The sequence below is a fragment of the Ambystoma mexicanum genome, chromosome 6p (genome assembly GCF_040938575.1).
Source record: "Ambystoma mexicanum isolate Mex_15411 chromosome 6p, UKY_AmexF1_1, whole genome shotgun sequence".
NCBI lineage: Eukaryota > Metazoa > Chordata > Amphibia > Caudata > Ambystomatidae > Ambystoma > Ambystoma mexicanum.
In genome coordinates, this window is record NC_090935.1 from 437,428,695 (window position 1) to 437,453,617 (window position 24,923).

General features: G+C 45.5%; 1 protein-coding gene across 3 annotated transcripts in view; it reads left to right on the forward strand.

The window, feature by feature from the left end:
* Nucleotides 1-24,923, forward strand: part of PARP8 (poly(ADP-ribose) polymerase family member 8) — a 1,351,312-nt gene that overhangs the window by 323,828 nt on the left and 1,002,561 nt on the right. For 2 of the 3 annotated variants that reach the window (XM_069627250.1, XM_069627248.1), the window contains exons 4-6: nt 7,602-7,691; nt 11,532-11,602; nt 14,742-14,819. In XM_069627250.1, coding sequence (XP_069483351.1) covers nt 7,602-7,691; nt 11,532-11,602; nt 14,742-14,819 — 239 coding nt within the window. The remainder of the gene's footprint in view (nt 1-7,601; nt 7,692-11,531; nt 11,603-14,741; nt 14,820-24,923) is intronic. The other variant, XM_069627249.1, reaches the window with a different exon arrangement.

Consider the following 24,923-nt stretch of genomic DNA (forward strand, 5'->3'; position numbering starts at 1 on the left):
ATGCAATCATTCCTTGATAACAGGACCATGCGGGTCTTCTCTCCTTTGGCAGCAGCTGACCCCATCCCCATCACTTGCAGCGTACCACAAGGCTCATGTGTTTCACCCACTTTGTAAAATATCTTTACAAAGCCCCTATTTGATAAACTGGATCATATGGGTGTCACCTACACAAATTACGCTGATGACATCCAGATACTCCTACCCCTAACAAGTAGCTATGACATAGACTTAGCCAGGATTAATGAAATCTAAACCATCATTCAGGCATGGATGGCCCTTCATGGCCTCTGCCTGAATGATTAGAAGACCGAGATTCTACTGGTTGGATCACATACAAACCTACAGAAACTCAGCCCAAATTTCACCAGAATTTTCATAGACGGGAATAACATAACCATCACCAAAGATGTAAAAACCCTGGGTTTTTACTTCGACGCAAACTCCAAATTTACTAAACACGTAAATATGACTGCCTCAGCTACCGCCTACACAGGTAAGCTGATTAGGGTGTGCAGACACTTATTATCACCCAACAGCTGTCTTATATTAGCCAGAGCGCTTATACAATCCAAATTGGACTACTGCCATGGTCTTTACCTTGGCGCTAATAAGTCCATCCTAAACAAATTGCAGATTCTGAAAAATAATGCTCTTAGAGTGGCCCTAAATATACCTAGAAGAGAGCACATATCAGCAACCAGAAAACTCTGCAAATGGCTCTGCATTCAAGACAAAATCAACTTGAAAACTCTATGCCTCACACACAAAACCTTGAATCACAGAGCCCCACCCTACCTGACTGACAAATTCTCCGTGAGATCGTAGACCTGCACCACGAGATCCTTTAACGCTTCCTGCCTCTCGGTAGCAAGATACAATCAATCTCAAAAGAGCTGTCCTAGTGTCATGTAGATCTCTGGTCCAGCGCAGAAGCAGCACAAACTCCTACCTCCCCTTAATGGTTTTGGTTTCTGGAATTAAAAGTGCACAGACCTCCGCAACCACCACAGGGAAAGAGGGTTAGGGTCCGCGGATTAGATAGGTATGGGGTTGAAGGAAGACTGGAAAGAGGATTAGGCAGAGGTTCTCGACAGGGAAGGGGAGGCCAGGGGAAACATGCTCCTTGGCTCTTGCTCCATAGACCTTGGAGCTTCTTATCTCACTTAATGTTAGCTATTACACTCTCATAGAACAACCTATACTTGCACCTTACATTGATGCACCATGAATGTACCACTTGGAAAACTCACCACCCAGTTAGAATACACTGAGTTACTTTCAAATCTTTTAAATGAATTCTGACCCTCTGACACAAATTCAGGAGTGAGAACTGGATTGCTCATACACAGTAACTATGAGAAGAATTGTCAAAATGAAGAACAAGCACTGCTGTGTGCTTGTACCAACCAAACATAGGATTTGCTCTTAGAACAATGGGCACATGCAAAGCGTGAAATTGGATCCCCAATTACAGTACACACACCTTTACCCTTTCACCCTTCCCTTTTCTGTGAATTCACACAACTTAAATGCACCAGCGCACCAGATAAACAAACAGCACTTAGCTCTGGTTGCTGCTCTGAAGTCCGGTGCCCAAATCCGGTTTCAGCAATGTCTGGAAGACAAGAAAAGCACACAGCGTCTGCCAGAAGAAAATACAATTAGTATGCGCTCACAGCGTATCGTGGTCTGAAGGGTTAACACAGTAGGATTAGTGCATCCAACATGCAGTGCCTCTCCGTTGCCATGCGTGTGTTAGTTTCCACAGAGGGTTAAGTGAATGCGCTTCTGCGCGAGAAGTCACGTTCCCAAAGCACTTTCACAACATTACTCCCGAGGCCAGCTGCAGCCGTAATATCAGTCACCAAACACGCTTCACTCATATCGAGTTGGATTCCAAACCGAAGGATTACTTATCTTTGTACTCGCGGGGCCTCAGGGGATGTCTTGAGGCACGGAGCGGCCCTGCGTGAGTTTTCGTCCACCCGGAGGAAAGTGTGAGTGCAAACAAGCGTCCCGTGTTCGCGCATGCGCAGATGTTAGGGCGTTGGCGGGGGCGTTCCCAAGCAGGTTTGCAGGCTCTGTGTGCCTGTCCTTCCCGTTTAGGATGCACGGAGACTTCTGGAGGTGCCCAGCATGCTGGGAAATGTAGTCTTTGGCCCCAAGTTGCTGCAACACAGGTTTCTTTCCAGCAGATGCCAACTTTCCCCACCTGATGATCCTACAGGAGGGACAAAGGTGGCATCTGCTGAATAAATATGCCCCCATCATAGTGCTAGCCACAATTCGTCCCTTAGCACACTGGGGCTTTACGACACCTAGCCGCCCAACTATGGAACACTCTCCCACAGGACATAAAAACTATCAAATTATTTGAAAAATTCAGAAGAAGTACTATCACCTGGCTACTCAATAAGAACTAACCTTCTCTCAACACTAGCCTCTTGCACCGTGCCTGCCCATACCTGTCCTCACTTGCTCATGTATGACCTGACCTTTCGTATTGTACTCATGCCTGTACCAATCCACAGTTGGAATCAAATGCCCTGCATATTATGCACTATGTATTACCCGGTGTATTGTCTACATTAAGCGACCTTTGTAATCTTTTTGATTGTAACATGTATTAAGTGATATATGTAACCCTCTAAGATATGCAACATGTAACCAAATGCCTTTCTACTAGCAACCAGATAACCACGGGTCAGGTGCACTCTACAAATAAAATAAATAAACAAACAATATCGGATTCCTTCGGGCAGAAGGAGATTTCAGACACCATTTAAAGGATATGTTGAAAAAGGTGTGCTACGACCTGTGACTGCGGCTTGGAACAATCCGGTCTGGCCGGTTAAGAAGCCGGACGGAAGCTATAGGATGACTGTGGATTATTGTGACTTGACTAAGTACATTCCTCCGTTTATACCCGCAGTTTCAGATGCGGTTACTTTGATTGAGAATGTGCAAACGTAGAAAGGAACTTGGTATGCACAGTACCGATTCCAGAAGAATGCCAAGAGCAGTTTGCATTCTCTTGGAATGGGAGGCAGTATACGTTACATCATTTGCCCATGGGGTACGTGCATAGTCCGGCCATCTGTCACCGGCTGGTGGCAGAACTTTTAGACACGATTCTGTGCAAACCAGATGTGCAAATCTTGCACTATGTCAATATTTTGATACAGAGAAAGGATGAGCAGAGCGTGCGGATGCACCTAGACCTCATTATCGAGGGACTGATAAAGGAAGGATGGGAAATCAATAAGACAAAAACCCAAGGTCCCACAGAGACTGTGAGATGGTGCCAAAGGCTAAAAAAAAGATCCTTGAGTTATCCACACCTATGAATAAGAAGCAAGCTCAACAGTTGATATGTTTGTTTGGGTTCTGGAGACAGCATATACCACATTTGGGGCCAATTCTTGCACCTCTATAAAAAAGTCCAGTTTCGAGTAGGGAGAGGAACAAGACAAAGAAAGCATTTCAATTAACAAAAGATACCATGCAGAGAGTGCTGGATTTATTGCCATTGAGGGCAGGAGAGGTGGAGTTAACAAGAAAACTACAGTACAAGAAAACTTTGCAAATTGGAGATTGTGGCAGAAACATGACTGAAAGCTTGTCTCTTTGGGATTCTGGAGTCGTAAATTACCCGACACTGGTGACCGATATACTCCTTTTGAAAAGCAGTTATTAGCATGTTATTGGGCTTTTGTGGATACAGAGCAAATGACGCTGTGTCACGATGTATTGAGCCAACCGGAAATTCCGATCGTGCAGTGGGTACTGAGCTCTCCTAAAACACATTGAATAGGGCATGCCCAAGAGGCAAGCATCATTAAACGGAAGTGGTACATTCAAGATCGTGACAAAACGGGAAATGGGGGCATTGCGAAATTGCATGAGCAAGTGGCTGGTGTTCCGTTGGTTGATTTGGAAATTTCGGCGGAGGCTGAGGTGAGGGAGTCTCCTGTAAAATGGGGAGTCCCGTATGGAGAGTTGACGAGTGAACAAACTGAACGTGCATGGTTCACTGATGGTTCCACCAAATATGTGGGGACCGAGCAACACTGGAAATCTATGGCATATAATCCCAAAATGAAGAAAATATTGACCACATCCGGGAAAGAGAAGAGTAGTCAATTTGCAGAATTGTATGCAGTGTATCAGGCATTAAAGCAAGAGACACTTGGTTGTTGTTATGTATGCACTGACTCCTGGTCAGTGGCAAATGGGCTAGCTGTTTGGCTGCCAACATGGCAAAAGAATGGATGGAAGATTCATGCTAAAGAGGTGTGGGGGAAAGAGTTGTGGCAGGATATTGCTGAGATGTTGATGCATAGCTGCAAATTATAGTACAGCAACTGTGTATCATGTATCAGACGCCCATTGCTCTACCGACTCATTGGAACGTTGGTTCAATTCTGTTGCAGATGACCATGACAAAATTTCAGTCATGGATACGAGGTCTGAGGAAGATGATCTGGAAGGGCTTGCTAAGTGGGCACACCAGAAAAGTGGGCATCTCAGAGAAAAGGCTACAATCAGGTGGGCACAAGATCGAGGAATAAGCCTTCCATTAGGAATCGTGAAAACTGTGATTTTACAATGCCCAGTGTGCCAACATCACAAACAGAGGTCTATCCCGCATATCATTCAGGGTACATTGAAACGAGGTAAATTACCTGGACAAATCTGGCAGAGCGATTATATCGGTCCAATGCTGATTAGCAGAGGATGTCAATATGTGTGCAGTACTGTAGACACATATTCTGGATATTTGATGGTGATGCCATGCAAGACGGCTACCCAATTGAATATGATTAAATTGTTAGATCAAGTGGAATCCCTGTACAGACAATGGGTCACATTTCAAAGGAAAATTGATTCAAGACTTTTGTCGAGAAAGGGGAGTTGAATGGATTCTTCACGTCCCCTATCATCCCGAGGCTTTGGGATTGATTGAGAGAATGAATGGCTTGTTGAAAGAACAGTTGCGAAAAACTGATCCATAAGGGTGATAGGGTGGCACAGTTGATCATTGTACCTGTCATATTGTCTATGGTGATGAAGGGAGAGCCACCCACTGTGATAACTACATGTGGGGATAAATGTTTTGGCTCATCAGACAAAATTGTTCTGGAAGCGAAAGTCTGGATCGAGAAACCTAGTGGTCCGCTGGTTCTGGCAGATGTAATTGCAGCAGGGGAGGACCAGTTGTTCTTGTGATGAACCGGGGAAGAGGAAATGGAGTCATGTTCCCGCTGACAAATGTTATTTGCGCAAGTGATGTATTCCACTGATATTTTGTTCTCTATTAACATTTTGTTTTCAGACCCTGTTCTTGGTGTTTGCACTTGTGTATGTGTGTGGAGTGCATTCAGGCGGGTCCGGGGACATGCGAGAAACAGTGACAAGTATCTCCATGTTGCAGCTAAATTCAAAGATCTGGATGACGAATGATGATTTTGATGTTACCACGCCGCCTGCTGCCAGTTACGCTGCGTGGTATCGTGGCTCTTGGAGGAAATGTCATCGCCATGAAGTTTTGCCCCCCTCTGCAGTTTCCATGTCTTTTGTTCGGCATGGCTATGCTGCCATGGTAGATCAACCTGAGAATACATGGGTCTTTCTGGCCCATAGTGTGCTGAACATTTCAAATTTCTGTTTGGCTGATGTTCATAATGCTACGAATTTGATTTCAATGTGCCTTGTGGCTGTGCCCCTGGCAGCCCCTGTGTTGGGGCACAGTCTCGGAGTACTGAATAATGACTCCCTCATGGAGGATTCGGATGTCAGAGGTTATTTTTCTGTCTATGAGTACTGCTGATTTCACGCTGACACTGATCGCAAATGGAGAAATACGACTTGCATTATTACCTACAATATTGCTCCTGCTGATATGTGCTTTCTAATGACTTGTGATCCTCCGCGCATCGGCACATGTCAACAACTAGACGTGACTGGTGCTCAAAGCGGCACTGACTTTGAAAAATGTTTGTGCCCAATCTATATCTATGTGTATTGATGTGTCTAATAACATGTTCTGAAATGTTACTGTCTTGGCAGCCAGTCATATTAAACATGTTAAGTTCCCTACTGGTTGGCTATTTTCCTGTGGTAATAGTACCTATTCGTATATTCCTGCTAACATTCCTGGTTGCCCCGTGTGCCTTGACACGCCTTAGCTTAATGATGTTACCTTAGCAGCCTGCTATTCTCCACTCTACGCGTGCTGTTCACCATATTGGTTTATCTCCTGATTGTGATTGTAACGTGCGATTGATGTCTGAAACTGAAGTGTTAGTGCTGGCCATTCCTTTAGTGGGGGTATCTGGGTTAGCTGCTTGGGGCCATAAATCATTAATTAAGCTTGCCTGTGTGGTAGTGAAAGGGCTTAATGTGACCTCTGAAGCTTTAACTTAGCTGCTGTTAGACAACAACAATTTTTGATAAGATATTTTACAGAACAGGGCTGCTATTGACTATTTGTTTTTGAAACATAACTTATGTTGCAATGCCGTTGGAGATATGTGTTGTTTTAATTTAGAGGATCGTTACCGCTCCATCGAAAAGCATATCTGTGGTTTAAAGGACCTGATTTCCCAAATCACTCAAGATCAGGGTGGGAACTGGTGAGATCAGATATTCTCATGGATTGCAAGGGCATTGTGTTATGTTTTTGTAAGGATTTTTGCAGTGCTGATGGTGCTCATTATTTGTTGTTGTATTTCCTGTATCCCACATTTATTAGGTATGATTTATTGGCAGCAGAGATTGATTGTCCAAAGGAGTTGTGCAGGTCCAGTGATAAGGGGTGCTGGGAACGAGCGCACAGGAGACGACCTGGGGTTTTCCACTATTAACTGGATTTTTCCGCTCTGAGCCCCATGATTGCTGTCTGTCCTTCGGCGGGGGCAGTTGGCAACCTGAGATGGGCAGGGATTTGCTCCCAATAAGAGAAGAGGTATCCGGGTAGTAGAATAGAATTGGAACCCTGGATGATGAAGTCTCACTGAGAGGGAGGATGCTCCCCTCCAGACCCCGTTAGCACGAGTGATCTCTCTGCGTACTTGCCTTGGGACTGGGTAGTGTTGTAGTGGCCGAGATGAAGTTTTCTCCTTCAACTACACTAACGGTGATGTAACTTGCCTATCCTTACTTATGGATATGTCTATGTATAAACAGCCCGATTCATTTACAGAGTTGGGTTTATGTTTATATCCTATGTGAATAAATGGCCTGTGAAGAGCAGATTATAGTCTAACTATTGGTCTAAGTGTGGGTTATTGCCTCCCTGAGTCCAAGAACCTTTGGTCTGGGTAATCTGGTAAGTTGTTTCTAGGGTAACTACACATGACAGAAAAGCAAAACAACATGCTCCATATTTTATCATTGTTGTTGTATAATTTAGTGAAATCAGATTGAACATATGAGTGAATCAACATGCTAAACACAGACATTTTTAGCTGACAAACTTCATTACGATCTTTTCTGTCAAAATATAAACAAGAGAAACAATGTCAACTCAATATGTGCTGTTACCCAACTATATCTTTTTTTTTAAGTATACGTCTTGCATTTATTTTTTTCTCCAGATAATACATATGTGTCAAGCTCTGATAACGATGAAGATGTGTTAGTTACAACTGAGCCTATTCAAGTCATTTTCCACAGAATTGCAACAGGTAACATCCACTTTTTGATCACATGGAGAGTTTAGGAAGTAGTCTGAATATACTTTGTGTACATTTATTGCAATATAAAGTCATCCACGCATAATTATCTGAGGACATTTGTGAATTTCGAACTGGGAAAGAAATACACACGTATGGCCTGATTCACCGCCATTCTGAAACGAGTCTGTGAATCAGGCCCTTAAAGTCTCTGAGGCTACAACACCCATCCAGACACTCCACATTTGGGAAAGGAAACATTACCTCTGGCTCTGAGAGCAAAAAGCAGGGCGTCCCCGGAGAGACAGATGTTGCTGCAGTTTTATCCTCTCATACACATCCTGAGGCTGTGCAAATCAGTACATATGATTCATTGTTACAAATGTGTTCCTATTACACGTATGATGAGTGTTGTGAAAAGTGAAGGCACGCAAAGCCTATTGTGTACTAATAGATTCAAGCATCCAAACCTTTTATCACAGACATCATTGTTGAATAGAAAGATCTGTGTTTCTGCTTACATTCCCAAAATACTCCTCGATTTTATCCAAAACAGCAAGGAACCCACATTAGTTTCATTGGTTCCCTTCTTGTAAACGTATTTGCAAACACTATGAAAATGTAATAGTAGAAAGAGTACACCAAACGTTAAAAATTGGAAAAGATGTCAACCACAAATACCCTCCACACACCCCACTAAGCACATGTACAACACAATTTCAATTAAACAAAAATAAAGAAGATACATTTACGTGGGTTCACCAATTTCATTTCCTTCCTCCCAAGGGTGCACCCTTATCATATTACCATTTTTGACAGGTGCCTATGGTTTGAGCTATGTCTGTGATCATTATATCTGTGTTCTCACCTTTTTTCATAGGTCGGCGAGCACTTTTTTAAAAGGTTTGTCAGGTTAAAGAGATAAAATTGTTTGTATTGTTTTATCCAATTGAGGCTCAGATCCATCCATAGAGACCAATATGTGATACCCTGAAGTGACCCACGTGCTGCATATCTCACTGTAGTTAGTGAGAATAAAGGACACGCTTTTGTGGCATTTCACGAGCATGAGAAATGATACAAAGTCCGAAATGCATTTTCCAGTTGCACATAATAGTCTCTTGACTGTTCTAACTAATGATAATATTATGTTGTGTATAAGTACTTTATGCTACATTCCTTCCACTTCTGATTGCTGGGTTCCTCCCGCTTCTAAGCGCTGTGATGCAAGGTGTTACTATTAGCAATTGATTGGCACTAAACTAGTAATAGGCAGCAAAATATCAGCTTCTCTTCCTTTCCTTTTAAGTCACACCTGCGTCTAAACATAATTTTGAAGAAATTATCAGTACCGTATAATTAAAAGAACAAGTAATGTCACTTGTGCTAGTGAATCCACTTCCTTCTGGAAACAACAGCATATAGGAGAAGTTAATACCCACGTCCTGCTGTGCTCTGTGCAGAGTCATGAATCTTGTCAAGACCATAATATCTTTGCCTTTGAAGCTGGTCAACAATACAAAGTCCACAGTCGTTTGGAGACTTGGACTCGAGATTGCCGTCAAACTGTAATTACTGTATTCTTCTCTAAATTAATTCAGCAAGGCTGATAGATTGGCAAAGAAAGCAGTTTGACTGAATATTCTGGTATAATCACGCCACTAGTGGCCGGCGCAGATGGCAGGCTCAAGCATATCGATAGCTTTCATGTGGGCTCTTTGCCATTGCTGTGGTTGCATGTTCCCCGACCCTGTACCGCCATTAGTGTTTTTAGAAATTGGGGTACTTATGTGTGTGGTTATTGTTACAAAAGCACTTCCATTTAAAGAAAGTGCTTCATCGTACCCTCATTCATTAAAGAGAAGCATTCCTTAAGCAAGAAGTCCACCAAGGAAATATACGAAGGGCCCTCAGGGGAGCTCCTTCTCACTTTCCATGGTGGCATCTGTGAGGAGGAGCTGAGAGCATGGTGGAGACTGGGACATGTAGGAAGTAAATAAGGGTGCTGGCAAGGGGGTGCAATGGAGCAGGGGAGTATTTGGGCGTTATTGAAGGAGGTTTGAAAGGCCAAAGCATGGCTCAGCCCATTGTATTTCAGAGCAGCATCCAGCTTTCTCTGAACACAGGCCTTATAGCAAGATTAGTTCTAGTTTTGGAGGGAGCTCAGCACCCACAGGTAATATTACAAAACCTGACCTTAAAAAAACGTTGAGTAGAATTAAAAAATAATCTGGATTTGCACTTGAACAGAGTTTAAAATAGATATTTACGAGTGATGCATGGATTGATGTTTATTGAGCATATCGGGTTTCAGGAGGATCTCCACTGTTGCCTCCAATAATCTCACTCCTGTACCATTTTGCCCGCTGTGCATAAATGGAAGAACCCTTTCCACCTTTAAATAAAATTGTCCATCAGTGCTTTTTGAAACCAGGCAGGATGGTGGGAAGCAGATTAAATCTGGCCTCAACCTTAGGTCAATGGTTTGATTAATTCAGAGAAATTCCTGAGGAAGATATAAACATCAGGTGTTGCTGCATCCTCATGTGACAGTTTGGTAATGAAGTGCTTATGTGGGCTAATGGAAATGTCCTGCATACTAGAGTGCTGAGCCATAGTTTGTGAGTTAATATTTTAGCAATCTTTCAATAGCTCAATTTACCTTTCCAGTTTGGGGAGCATATTCTGCTGCCATGCTTTGCTTTAAGATACTTTGTCAATATGAATCCACATTTCTTTTACCAAAATCTTGGTTTAGCCCTCTAAAGTAACACCTATGTTATTTCAGGCATTTGTGTTCGTTGTGTTAAAGGTTTGTAATCTAGACGATAATTATACTGATTTCTCTCATCCTTTGGTAAAACAGTGTTTAAAGAAATCATGTTGGTTTGCCCAAGAGTAGCACTTCAAGCCAAAATAAAGCGTCAATCAATGTGCACATGTAGGGAACAGTAGTTAGCTACAGAATCCTATTCTTGCTTTCTGTTCAGGTAAAAATTGAGGCATGTGTAAAACATAAGCCACACGTCAAACATTTATGAAATTAAATAGTCACTTAAAAATCATTAAAACATATCATTTTTTATAAGCAAAGTCAATAAAAGTAATATGCAGTCTTTTTAATAAAGAGAACGATTGTAGCAATTCCAGTGAAGAATCGATCTAAAATATGGTATGGTGGATTAATAATCCAAGAAAGAAACTGAAACTCACAAGCTTCCAGAGTGGCTGACTTTTGCTTACCACACCCTCGAAACTGAACACTGGACACCACATTTCTACCTTTGCAGCTTAAACAACATGACTAATGGAACACACTGAACACACAAGCCGCACAATCAGAATAACATTCACACCATCACACTGCTTAGACTGGTCAGACACAAACAGAAGACATCACACACAGAGATTATATTGACTCAGGAAACATTTGTCGCAAACAATTACTTAATATGTCAACCCACTTATATTTGCCAGATTCGTTCTATATAACCTTCATAAAATAGTTGTACACCCATTTATTGACACTTGTCTCCCATTCAGCTTCCTTGCTTCATCTTTGTTCCTTGAAAATATGTCTTAATATGTCCAAATCTTCACTCTCTTTGTACTTTTATAAATCATGCCATACAATGAATTAAACAATGCTTTAAACATACAAAAGAAATATTTTGTTCTCGAAATAAAGAACAAGAACCTTTCTTCTCATTGCTTTGGTTGCTGTAGTATTTTTACTTTGTCTTAATTTCGTTTCTATTTAAAATTGAACTCTAAATGTCTTTACATTTAACCAGCATCTTTTTTTGTTTCAAGGGTTTTAAAACATAACGGTTTATATGTGTCTCCTTTCAGAATTGCGAAAAAACAGTGATGTGTCCAATTCGTTATCAATAAAATCTAAACTTCAAAGGGAAAATGGAGAGGTAGGGTGTTGCTTTATTCGAATATAGAGTAAGTATAATACTGCATGGAAAAAATGTAAGCATAAAGAAAGCATAGAGAATACAATTTAGATTGCCATGGCACATAGAAACAATATATGCCTTTAAACATTTAATATGAAAAAAGAGAATGTGAGGCAGCAGGGATTTTAAAGATTTTCAGTGATGGATATGATTTTTAAATACTTTTACTTTATAACTGCAACCTCAGTGACAAAATATGAAAAAACGACATTTCGTGACAACGTTTCAAGACGTGATTCTGTTTGTATTTATGTATGCATGTATGTATGTGTGTATGTCGATTTATATAGCGCCGGTAGCCCGCAGGTATCAGGGTGCTCTAACAGACAAACACAAAATTAGTGGCCTCTTGTGGCTGTGTGCAAGCTCAGTGTATATCAATGAAGAGACCGCCTCACCTAAACAGGTGAGTCTTCAGGTGTTTTCTAAAATCAAGGTGGTTTCCTTCTTGTCTGAGTGCCAGAGGGAGTCTATTCCACTCCTGTGCTGCTAAGACAATAACAGATCTACCCAAGCCAGTCTTAAGCTTCTATTTGGGCACTATTAGTAAGCTCTGTGTAACTGTCTTTGTGGGGTGTATAACACCAAGCAGTTCTTTAGATAGCTAGGGGCTTTCCCAAAAAGGCACTTGTGAACAAGTGTCATTGCCTTGAATTTTATCCTCTCTTCGACCCTAAGCCAGTTTAGTGATAGGTGATGTGGTCCCCTCTCCTAAGCTTCTTAACTAGCCTCACTGCATCATTTTCAATAACTTGACATCTAGCCAAGTCCTTCACAGATGCACCGGTGAGTAGGGCATTCCCATACTCCAACCTGGATAGCACAATGGCCCTTGCAATTGTGGCCATGTTGCTTTCGTTGAGATATGGACTTATGGCCTTCATCAGGCGGAGGTTGGTATGCTGTGTTTTTATACAAGTAGTTTACCTGTGCTTCTGAATTTACTGAGGAGTTCACTATCATACCCAGGGTTTTAACCTGGTTGGAGACTTGAATTATGGCTTCATTTATCTGAAAAGTCTCGTACTCCTTCCCCAGCTTGGCTAGAGTACGACTGGACCCAAACAATATAAGTTCGGTTTTGGTATCATTAAGACACATCCAGTTTAGCCGCATCCATTTATTGATTTTATCGTATACTTTTGCAATTTTCTCGTTATCCTGGGTATGTGAACCTACTAATTCTAGGATGAGCTGTGTATCGTCCGCATAGTTGGTAAAGAACACTCCGGTGTCCACCAAAATATTACACAGACTTTGCATGTAAATATTAAAGAGCATTGGCTCTGGTTTAACTTATTCATCACTTTGAAATGGTGATGAATTGTGGAAAATTACTATTGAATTTAGCTGAATTGATGTTAAGTGCATGTCCAATATTATGAGCTGAGAGAGTATGGTTGGCGACAATGGCTGTTGTTGTTTTCCCCAATACTGGAGGTTTCTGAAGGGGTACTTAGCTTCTTGTTTTCATCATAAAGTCACAGTAAGTGAATACTGCTTGGATGAGTAGAAGCCTGGTTTCTAGCATAAATATTATGGTGTTTAACATCAAGTCATGTGACATACCACTCACCTTTCAGTATCTCGCTGCAGGTGGCAAACACAGCTGACAACACGTCTCGTTTCCCTGGGGGTGGCACCAATTCGTTTTTATAAACTATGTCTTTATGACATCGCTCCCCCTTTATTAGTGCAGCTTTATGGCTTTTTAATGCTGGGTGACTGGTTCCTCAGGGACATGCTCTTGATGGCACATAGTTTTCCTTGCTAATGCTTTTTGTTGACTGTTAAGTGCAATTACTTAGCTAGGGTTTGCTTTATCTGTTATCAGTAATCCTCCAACATCAGTTCCTACCAGCATGGGGTCAAATAAGTGGTTGTGGAACTTGTCTGTCATGTTATTCAGGTCCTGCTATACTCTTGTGTGATATGAGGATGATATATAAGCTCAGACATGCCAGCAGCATCCCCTGCCTGCACACAGGACAATAGTCTATGTTCACCAGGCACTCACACTCATTATTCCCCTTTCTTATAACTCACCCTCAAGCTCACCAGCTACTATTGCAACTCAGTCATTTATCACAGGGGTTTGGGATTGTCCAGGGCTCCTGCTGCATTGCCTCCTCCGTTGCTTTTCACTTATGCAGTTCGCTATGGAAAGGATATCTCTACTTATATACTTCTTCTTCGCTCAGCTACTGGGTTTATTTTCTGGGGGCGTGCATCAGAGCAGGAAGATTGCAAGGGCTACCATGTTCATCTTTGTCCATAGCCTCTAACTTAACTTGTTTTTGCACAAATAAGTTATGAGTAATAACTCTAACTTATGTTTAACTTACTAATGGGGGAGAGTATTTGCTTTAATAATAAGTTACCAGGAGTAACACTGATTTGCTTCTACTGGTAATTTCTTTGTATATCAAGTCATCTGTTTCCAGGAGTAACCCAAAGTAATTTCTGGTCATGACTTCATGAGTTGGCCCTTAAAAGTATTGCGTTACACCAACAATGAAGTGTTAATTTAGAAGAGTGTTAAACATCATGTACAGCCACAAATACCATAACCACCAGAAAGACCAGAACTCTTTATTGAAGCCCTACAACGAGTCAAAGGAAGAGGCTTGAGAACATTTTGAATTGAATGCAATATATTATGTATCTCCCTACTGCCGATACACATCCTATCTTGGTGTCTGATTCCTTAAGATTTCCCAACAGTTAGGAGAGGGTAAAACTTTATTTGGAGCATTAGATGTAGACGTTGTGAGACTGAAATAATTAGACTTTTGTAAGATTCCCAAGGAATGCCAGGGATACAACCAGAGTTACAAAAAGAAACAGGGGTGAGACACAGTAGATCAAAGAACAATCCAAGTGCAATTACAGCTGCGTAGAAGGAACACTAGCAGAGACAGTCCTTCTATTGTCTTGATCATATTTTGGGAAATTGAGGGGCTAAATCTGAGAATCTACATACCTGGATTGGTGACTCTATTTGTTCAATTATATAGTTATTCTGTATCATTAAGTAGTTGAAGTACATATGTGTTATTGATTATTAATACAGCTGGTCTGATTGTTACACTTTTAGGACGCAAGGCACTGTAGTGCGGTGGAAGAAGACTCAGAAGGGGACAATGACTCTGAAGAGTTTTATTATGGAGGGCAGGTAGGCCTACTTTCTTAAACAGAATTATGCAATATATATTTTGTTATTATAAACCCTTCATATAAACGAGCAATTTATTTCTCACAAAACCATATCAGGTGAGGAGATTGTTATGCTGCATGATGAATTGTTTAATTGTTTAATTTCCACTAAGACTGCTGTACTGGAAATGTTGCACATAATGTTAGAGAAAAAATAGATTTTCATTCTCTCAGTTATTAGGCAGGTTTTAGATTCTGGAAATGCTTGCTCGCTGGTTTTGCTCCTTTACTTTAGTGCACACAGGAGCCCTGCTGCAACCCCACAGAGGCAGGGCATTGCCGAGATTGTTGGTGCAGCCCCCGATGCATAGCTATAAGCGAGAGCATTGGCCTTGGTGGTGGAGACATAAATACGCTGATTACCACTTTTGCTAATGGTGATGACAAGGTAGGCAGATGTGAGCCCTGGAAAGGGGCTAAAGATGAGATGTTGGGAGCGTGCATTGTGGGCCTGTGCATGAGTCTGTGTTTGGATGCTAATTTGTGTCATCTGCTATCATAATGGCTCAGAGAGGTCATGTCACCTATCAATCAACAACGTTCCAAATGCCCTCAAAGTGAAAGAGCAGGCAGCATATTCCAGCAACCATGGACGCATTGCCTCTGTGATTGAGGTCTGCTACGTATGGCGTGCAACTGCGTAAGGTAGTGCTCAATAACCTTCATCAATATGCTCCAATGTGAACCACAAGCCAAACTCTGCCTAGCACAGAAGAAGATAATGCCTACCAGAAATAGAGACAATACAAGGAGACTGTAGCCTTGTAAGATTCAATCTTACTTGAATGAAAGTTCAAAGACAGTTGATAGCACGAAGACTGACTGCAAAAAGGGACCTGTGTTAGCAGATCTCTATTGGTAGCTCCATCACCTGATGTGTGACTTTAATGCGTACAGGCATTAGGACGGTGCTTAACCAGTTTAGGCATCGTTGAGCAGGAGAGAAGTAACTGAGCAGGTAGTGTGGTTGCTGCGAGTGCAGTTAGGACACTGGTGAGGAGACTCTCGGTACCATCTTGGTGATGGCATCACAGCTGCAGAATGGAATCCTGTGGACTTATAGACCATAAAGCCATCTCCAAAATTCCCGCCTATACCTATAGAGCTGCTGGCGAAATAGAAGAGGTACTGCAAAGGGTGTGAATACTTGTTAAATACAGCAGGTAGAATGAACTATAGTTCTGCCAGGAAAATATTGCTACTAATGCATAGGTTATGCAGTGGTGGACAGGAGCAATTTCAAAACTTGACAGAACTGAGCAGGGAAGCAGCAACATGTTTACATGCATATGAAGGATGCGTGATTATATTAAACAAACATTTTTTGGGTAAAATCGGTGTAATTTTAAAGTGCCACCATTGTGGGTTGAAGACGCAGGAGGATGGTAAGTCTATACAGAAGTGTATCACCGAATTCAGAAGCTTAACCTCATCATGGAATTTTGCTCACTAGCTACTTGACCATATTCGTGACCACTGCAAGGAAGGGGGAAGGCAAAGTAGGAAAGAACTCTGGCAGAGCAAAGATGCATCTCTGGACGAGGGCCTAATAGTTGCATATGCAGTTAAATATACCATGCGCTGTGTACATGTGTTAGAGAGCAAAGAAAAGAGTGTCTTCACCTTCCCTGTAATAGAAAATGTGCAATGTTATCTCCAAAATAGGTCAGCTGCCAGAAGAGCTAACACCAAGGTGAGTTATCCCATAAGTATGACTGCCAGTAGGGGGCGTGGCTTGGCGGCCATGCGAGAGTGAGCAGACTCCGAGAGGCTCCCACCAGATCCGACCAAAGATCCTGAGAAAGGCGTATATTAGGAAAAAAAACCCAAACAAACGCCAGGAAAAGGCGTCGGAAGACCCAAGGCACACACGGGAGAAGACCCGAGGAAAAACGGAGGCCAGAAGAGCGAAAACGAGAAGAGAGAGAGACGCGCGGCACCACCAACAAAATGGCGAGCGCGCAGCGCTGAAAAAGAGACCCGCGTCTCAACACACGAAGAAGGCCGAAGGGAAGGAGTAGAACCGGGCGAGACAGCTGATCAACATCCAGCGCAGGCAGGACCGAAATACCACCAGAGTGGCAGAAATCCGAGATGGCAACTGCAGAGATAGCCGCGCGACACCGACCCAGAGAAGGTGAAGACGGCGCGGCTCAAGAACAGGAAGCGACCCACGGACCGGGGCTGGAGAACAGCTTTCCCCAGCCGATGCGGAGACGAGCAGCGGCAGCGGGGGCCCAGCGGAACAACGAAAGAACCTGAGCGGTGAGGCAGCGGAGGCGAGGGGCGACCCATAGACCGAGCCCCAGAAGAGCGGAGGTGAGCGTCAACGGCGGAGAGCCAACAGAGCGACGTGGGACCCCGAGAGACGAGGCGGCGGAGACTGGGAGACGACCCGTGGACCGGACCAAGAGAGCCCTCCCCTGACGCGGAGGAGTGTAGAAGCGGCGGAGGCCCAGCAGAACAACCGGAGAACCCGGAAGGCGAGGCAGAACGGATCGAAAGCGGCCTACAGACCGAACCGAGGCAGATTCCCTCGCGTCGAAGCGGAGGTGAGCAGCAGCAGAGCAACGAGGGATCCCACAACGAGAAGAAACGGAGAGCGAAGAGCGATCCATAGGCCGGACCGCAGAAGAGCCTCTCCCGACCGACACGGAAGTGAGCAGCAATGACGGAGACCCAGCAGTGCAACGAGGGACCTCGAGAGGAGAGACAGCGGAGAACGAGAGGCGGCCCACGGACTAGACCCAGAACAACCCCCCCCTGCCAACGCGGAGGTGCGTAGCAGAAGCAGGGAAGAATACGAGGCAGCCCACAGATCGGATCGCTGAAGAGGAGCCCTTACCTGCCAGTCCGGAGCGGAACCGAGGGAGACAGCAGATCAACGCCCAGCCCAAGCAGGATCGGAGCATCACCCGACCGGCAGCGAGACAAGGCACCGACGGCAGCAACAGGAAGAGAAGCCCGAGACAGCACTACAGAAACAGCGCGACACCAAACGGGGAAGGAAGAAGGCGTCGAGACCCACGGACAGGAAGCAGCCCACAGATCGGACCGAAGAAGAGCCCTTCCCTGCCGCAGAGGAGACTAGCAGAGCCGGCAAAGCAGCGGGAGATCCCGAGAAGGGAGGTAACGCCGAAACACAGGAACCAGGCCCAGGGAACAAGAGACATACCGCGGGGCGGGTCAGGAAAGCCGAGACCTAACAGAGACGACACAAGAGAAGAAGGTAGCCGCCGTAGTAACGAGGAGAGCAAAAGAATTACATATAGACCCGGACACCACCCCAACCAGCTGCCTCACAGATAACCAGCAAGCGGGGGAGAGAACGTAACAGTCACTACAAACCACAAATCCACCCAGCACAAACAGACCCCCCCCACACAGGCAGAAGCTGGGGGAAGAGCCGCCTCACGCAAGGCACAGACTCCAACCACCCAAAAGCGAGAGGGAAGAGAACACCGGAGAGAGACACGGCAAACGGACAAAGAGGGTAAAGACACAGATAGAAATCGCTTAATAAAAAGGTAACACACGCAGGAAGAGTGGAAGCGAGTGTGGGAATTGAGCAAGGACCCACTGAAGCACAAACGAAACCAGACTGAATAGGGCCCAACTACAGGCCAAGAGCAGTGGGTACTAACATGCCAGACAAGCCTAAAAGCGGCAGAGGGAGACAAACAGTCATGGAGACATTCACCCGGAAGAACGACGACCAGCAGCCAGGGGCTGGGGAGAAAGACACGCCGGAGTCATACGCCACGCAAGGAGAGATCAGGCAAGTGGAAAGCAGCATACTGGAAGCCATAGGGGCGTTAAAGACGTTGATAGAAGGCAAGTTGGACGCAGTGATGGTAGATGTGGGACTTCTTAGACAAGACACGAGAAACCTGGCGGAAAGGATGACAACAGTGGAACAACAAGCACAGAGTAACTCAGTGGAAGTGTCCGCCTCGCGAACACAAATGTCGGAAGCACTGGAAAGAATTAATATACTAGAACGCAGAGCTGAAGACGCAGAAGGCAGGGCCCGGCGCAACAACGTACGAATAGTGGGGCTGCCAGAGGGGGAGGAAGGAAGGGACCCCACGAACTACATAGAGAACCTCCTGATCCAAGAAGTGGGAGCAGAGACCCTATCCCAAGGCTTCGTGGTAGAAAGGGCACACCGGGCGCTGACTAGAAGACCGCGCCCAGGAGCACCACCAAGACCAATGATCGCAAAAATTATGAACTTTAAGGATAGGGAAAAAATCCTGACTTTCTCGAGAGAAGGAGGGAACATCACAAGGAACGGGGCCAGGATAACAATATATCCAGACTATACGGTACTTGTGCAAAAGCAGAGAGCCCAGTTCTGGCAGACCAAAGAGCGCCTTCGAGCGGCAGGGGTGAAATTCATGCTGCTGTATCCAGCCAAACTAAAAATACTGCATGACGGAAAAACACAGATCTTCGAGACAACGACCGACGCCCAGGAGTGGATGGACCAGCATGGGATTCCACAGTCGGCAGAGAGGAACGAGCGAAACAGAAACCACCCCCAGCAAAATAGAGATTAGAACCGGGCACGACAAGTATACCCAACGCTACAGGAGCAAGAACAAGACGGTAGAGATGCCCTACCGGGAAGTAACGAAAAGGAGCAACCGACAGCCACCAAGTTGAAAAGCCCACAGTAAAGAGACTTACAAAGGGAGCACGAGACTCGGGGAAGGGGAACCGCCAAGACCCACAGAGAAGCCCCAGTAAAAACAATGTTTATAGTGTCAGTTTCAAGACACTACGCCGCGACAGGCAAGGCCGGGGAGGAAAAAGCGGCACCTGGAAAGCGGCGGAGCCCGAGCAGAGGAGGGGAGGCTGGGCGTTTGTTGACGTTATTTGGGTTAACAGTTATAACAGTTGGGAAGTTAAGGCAAAGCCCGCAAAGAGAAGAGGAGAGCGGAAGAGGAAATAACAGTTGTCACACACAAAGAATCGGCAAGGAAAACAAATTCAGGGGACAGTACCCACAAACAAAAAGCTGGCGGGAAGCACGAGGCAAGACCGCCCACAACAAAGAGCGGCCAACAGAGAGAGAACCGACCCGAGAGAGAAAACGAACGGACGATTCAAAACTCAACAGCCAGAAGAAGGGACACAGATCCCCGGCAGGAACACATCGAGAGAATAAGACACCGAGCGAGCCCATGGGAAAGAACAGGCCGCAAGCGCTAGTCCCCACAAGGACCGAGATGTCTTAAGAATTGTCACGTGGAATGTCAGGGGGATGAACGCATATGTCAAGAGGCTAAGGATTTATACCTGGTTAAACAAAACAAGGACCCACATTGCACTGTTGCAAGAGACGCACCTGACGGCGGAAAAACAGGCCAAAATAAAGAAAAAATGGGGAGGCCAGATGTACAGTGCAACATACTCCAACTACGCCAGAGGAGTCATAACCTGGGTCGCCCCGGGCGTCCCATTCCAGCTCATCAACCAAGAGAAAGACACGGAAGGGAGAATCCTGGTAGTCCATGGGATGCTAGAAAATCGGGAGATATGCCTCGTGAACACCTATGCCCCTAATCACGACGCTACGGCCTTCTTCAGAACGCTCCCGCCCCGGCTGGCCCCGTACAGGAATGCAACGATGATTTGGGCAGGCGACCATAATTGCACACTGGACCCCCGGCTGGACAGGTCGGACAATAAGCACAAGAGAGCGGCGCCGCCAGCGAGAGCACTACAACAGATACTAGACCAGCTCGGACTCGAGGACGTCTGGAGGAAGGTACATGGGGAAGAGAGGGGATACACGCATTATAGTGCCCCACACAAGACATTCACACGGATAGACTACCTGTTTACGGGCAAGGAGACACTGGGGGAATTCACTGAGGAATACATACACGCGCGAACCCTATCTGACCACGCCCCCCAGACGATCACATGGGCGCACACACACAGGAGAGCCCCTATACCAACATGGAGATTGAGGGCAGAGGCATTATTGGACGCGGGCTTCCAGGAACACATCCAAAGCGTAATAGAAGACTATTTTGAACATAATGAGGGTAGTGTGGAGAGCACAGGAACGGTCTGGGAGGCCTTCAAGGTGGTAGTCAGAGGGGAGGCGATGGGGAAAATGGGAGGTCTCAGACGAGAAACCCTAGCACAACTAGATGAGATAGAAAGGAAAATCGAGAAGGCTGAGAGACAAGCGGGGGAGAAGGGGGCGGAACAAGAGAACCTCACCACCCTGCGACAACAGTGCGTGGAGACCTGGGAAAGATTGGGACGACTAGACTACGGGAAATATATACAGAAACTACATGCTGAGGGGGACAAGCCTAGCAGACTCCTGGCCTGGCTAACCAAGCAGGAGACTAAGCGGGAGCCAATTAATGAAATTCAGAACAGGAAAGGAGAGGTGATAAGGTCCCAAGAGGGAATAAACGAGGTGTTCTCGCAGTTTTACGAGGACTTATACTCCAGGGTCCAGGAGGCAGAGGAGGGGGACCTGAAGGAAGCCCTCGCGGAAATTAGACTCCCACAATTGACGGAGGAGCAGGCCCAAATATTAGACGCCCCTCTCACTGTAGAGGAACTAACGGAGGTAATCGCCCAGCTCCCGACAGGGAAATCTCCGGGGCCAGATGGGCTCCCGGGGGAATTTTACAAACAATATAAAAATGACATAGCCCCGAGACTGCTAGAAACACTAGAAGAAGCATACGAGAAAGGAAGACTCCCGAGTAGTATGTCAGAATCTATAATAATCCCGATCCTTAAACCGGACAAGCCCCCCCTCGAATGCGGTTCCTATAGACCGATTTCCCTAATAAACCAGGACTCCAAGATCCTGACGGCGGCACTAGCCAACCGCCTGAAAAGAGTGCTACCCACCCTGATCCACACGGACCAGACAGGGTACGTGCCAGAACGGAACACGTCCTGGAACCTGCGCAGACTCCACTATGTTATAGAAAGGACAAACCAGGAGGGAGGGGAGTGTGCTGTAGCCTCACTGGATGCAATCAAAGCATTCGATTCGGTGGGATGGGACTGGCTCCTGGGAACGCTCACCCACTATGGGATTGGACAAGGGTTTACAAGATGGATAGAACTACTATACAAAGACCCGAGAGCGAGAGTCAAGACGGGTAGACAAGTTTCTAGGGAATGGGGCATAGAGCGAGGCACAAAGCAGGGATGCCCCCTGTCCCCAATGTTATATATCCTGGCCCTGGAGCCGTTCGCAGTATTCCTAAGAACGGATTACAAAGACACGGGCATAGAGATAGACGGGGAAACACACCAGATATCCATATACGCAGACGATATACTCCTTTACATACAGAACCCACGCACCCACCTGCAGGACTTACTGGAGGCGCTGCGCGCGTTTGGTAGGTTATCTGGAATAGTGGTCAGCAGAGAAAAATCCGTGCTGTTTCCCCTGGCAGGCCTATGCGCAGTGCCGTCAGATCAATTACCGCCTCTGGGCATCACGTGGGCCCCGAACACCTTCAAATACCTAGGAGTGGAGATCTATCACGACACCATGGAAACACACGCAGGTAACACACAAATAGCTTTAGACAAAATTGAAAAGGCTATGAAATTCTGGCAGACGCTACCGTTGGGCATGATAGGCCGGGCGGCACTACTAAAAATGACAGTCCTACCCCGACTCTTATATTACTTCACGAACATCCCATACAACATACCAAAGCCCTTCTTCAAGCGCCTACACACTATGGCGAGAACCTTCCTATGGGGAGGGGGACGAAACAGGGTGGCACTAAGCACACTACAGAGAAGCTATGAGTGGGGGGGCATCAAACTCCCAGATTTTGAATATTACTATTTGGCAGCACAACTCCAATTTGTGGTGCGATGGCTGGGCGAGGAGACCTCAATAGACGCAATAATTATTGGGCCAGCACTCCGGAGGTACCACCTGAGAGAATTATTATGGATCAATGCCGCCCAAGCCAAAGACCTACCCAAAATAGCCCAACTAGGCCGAACACTATGGAAAAGAGCCTGGAAGACACAGGGCATACGAGACCCCTGCTCAAGACATATCCCACTGGCGGGGCTGGTGGACACCCGAGTGGCCAGCCTGACCACGTACAGGGCACAATGGGAAGACAAAGGTGTGGCCCAAATTGGGGACCTGTGGCGTGACGGACAGTGGGTTGAATTCCAGACCCTGATGGATGAACAAGATGTACACAGGGGCCAATTCATCCTGCACAATAGCCTAGTTCAGACAATAAAGAAGAGGTGGAGCACTATGCCAGAGCCTGAGGACACCAAAGGGGAACTAGAGGCATGGTACGATATATCCGAAGGAGGTCATACGGTGTCCAGACTCTATGAGCAAATACTGGGACACACCAACAAAAAAACACTAACAGCACGGATGAAGTGGGAAGAGGAACTGCAACAACCCTTCGAAGACGAGGAATGGAACAAAGTCCTCATGTACACAAAAAAGGTGTCCAGAAACGCCAGGTTCAGACAACTGCGGATATACATAGTACATAGAGCATATCTAACCCCCAAGAGAATGTCAAAGATGGGAGAAGGACAAACCCGGAGCTGCCCGCGGTGCGGAGACGAACAGGCCGACATGGTGCACATGTTCTGGTCGTGCCCGCAAATAGCAGACTTCTGGAACACGGTGAGAGAAAAGGCGTTGACAGCAGACATACAGATGCCAGCAAGAACGCCAGCAACATACCTATTGGGCCTGTTCCCAAGGGGGCAGCGGCAGATGACACACGTGGCAAAAATGAAGGATTTAATGACAATACTAGCGAAACGCCGCATAGCGATGGCATGGAACAAGAGCGAAGGCCCCTCGAAGGAAGGATGGTGGGCCGACCTACAAAAATGGGCAATAGCAGAGACGGCAGTCTGGGCGAGAGCTACACAAGGGGGAGAGAGCGACAGCGGAGCCAGACTACAAGCATGGAACTCCCTGGTGCAAGACCTGTTTGGCAGCGGAGGCGAGGACGATACGACTGACATTAGCGATCCAGGTGACTCAGGAAACGATGAAATTGAACCGCCCACGTCGGGAGGCACTACATAATTCAAAAGAAGAGAACTAACGGGAAGAAAGAGACGAGGTTGTGACGAGCGCGGACTCTGAACAGTGCAACTCCAACTGGGAAAGACCAGCAAACACATGCAAAGACAAGACCAAGGGAAATTCCCAGGGAAAGGAGGGAGGCCACCGGGAGACTGGCCCCTCCGCTACGAACTTGACAACGGCCGGCGCCGGCCCCGAGGCGGCAACGGACCACGAACATACTGCGGCTGCCTTTGGGGAGAGGGAGGGGGGGAGGAAGGGGGAAAGGAAAATGGGAGGGGGACTTTTGTTTCTGTTTTGTTTGTTCTCTCCCATTCCTTTTATGTTGTAAAACCAATAAAAAGAAGTTAAAAAAAAAAAAGTATGACTGCCAGTAGTGATAAAATAAAAGGCGTTTGAATAATACAAAGACTGCAAAGAGGAATTAAAAAAAGCTAAACAAAAAAGGGCCTGTACTGAATAATGTGCATGTGAGAAGGTCAATACTGAACACTGATGCCCATGTAGTTGGAATGGGGGTCATGCAGATTCACGTAGATGGTAGAGAAGGCATGTTAATCGTGTTCGCTTCAAAGATTCCAGAAGGGTGTGAAGCGTGTATATCACTGGGAAAGAATTCTTAGCAGTAAAGTAAAGGGTGCTTTCAACAAGTTCTTATAATTTCTGTGACATGTTAAGTTTGATCTTTTACTGTGCTACAAGCAAAAGAGATTTTATCAGTCAAATGATTAGTTGAGGTGCCGAGGTGCATCAAGACTAAATGGCAACACTTCAAGAACACAAGTTTAAGGTACACCATGTTGCCTCCTGGAGAAAAAACTAAGCAATGGAATGTTTATTCAGACTGACTTTCTAAGATTGAGTATGGTGCCATTGATGAAGATCAAGGACTGTCTATTGAAACTAAAGTGGTATCTGGACAGGCAAAGACAATGGAAATGGGTGAAGATGACAAGTTATCAGGATTAAGAG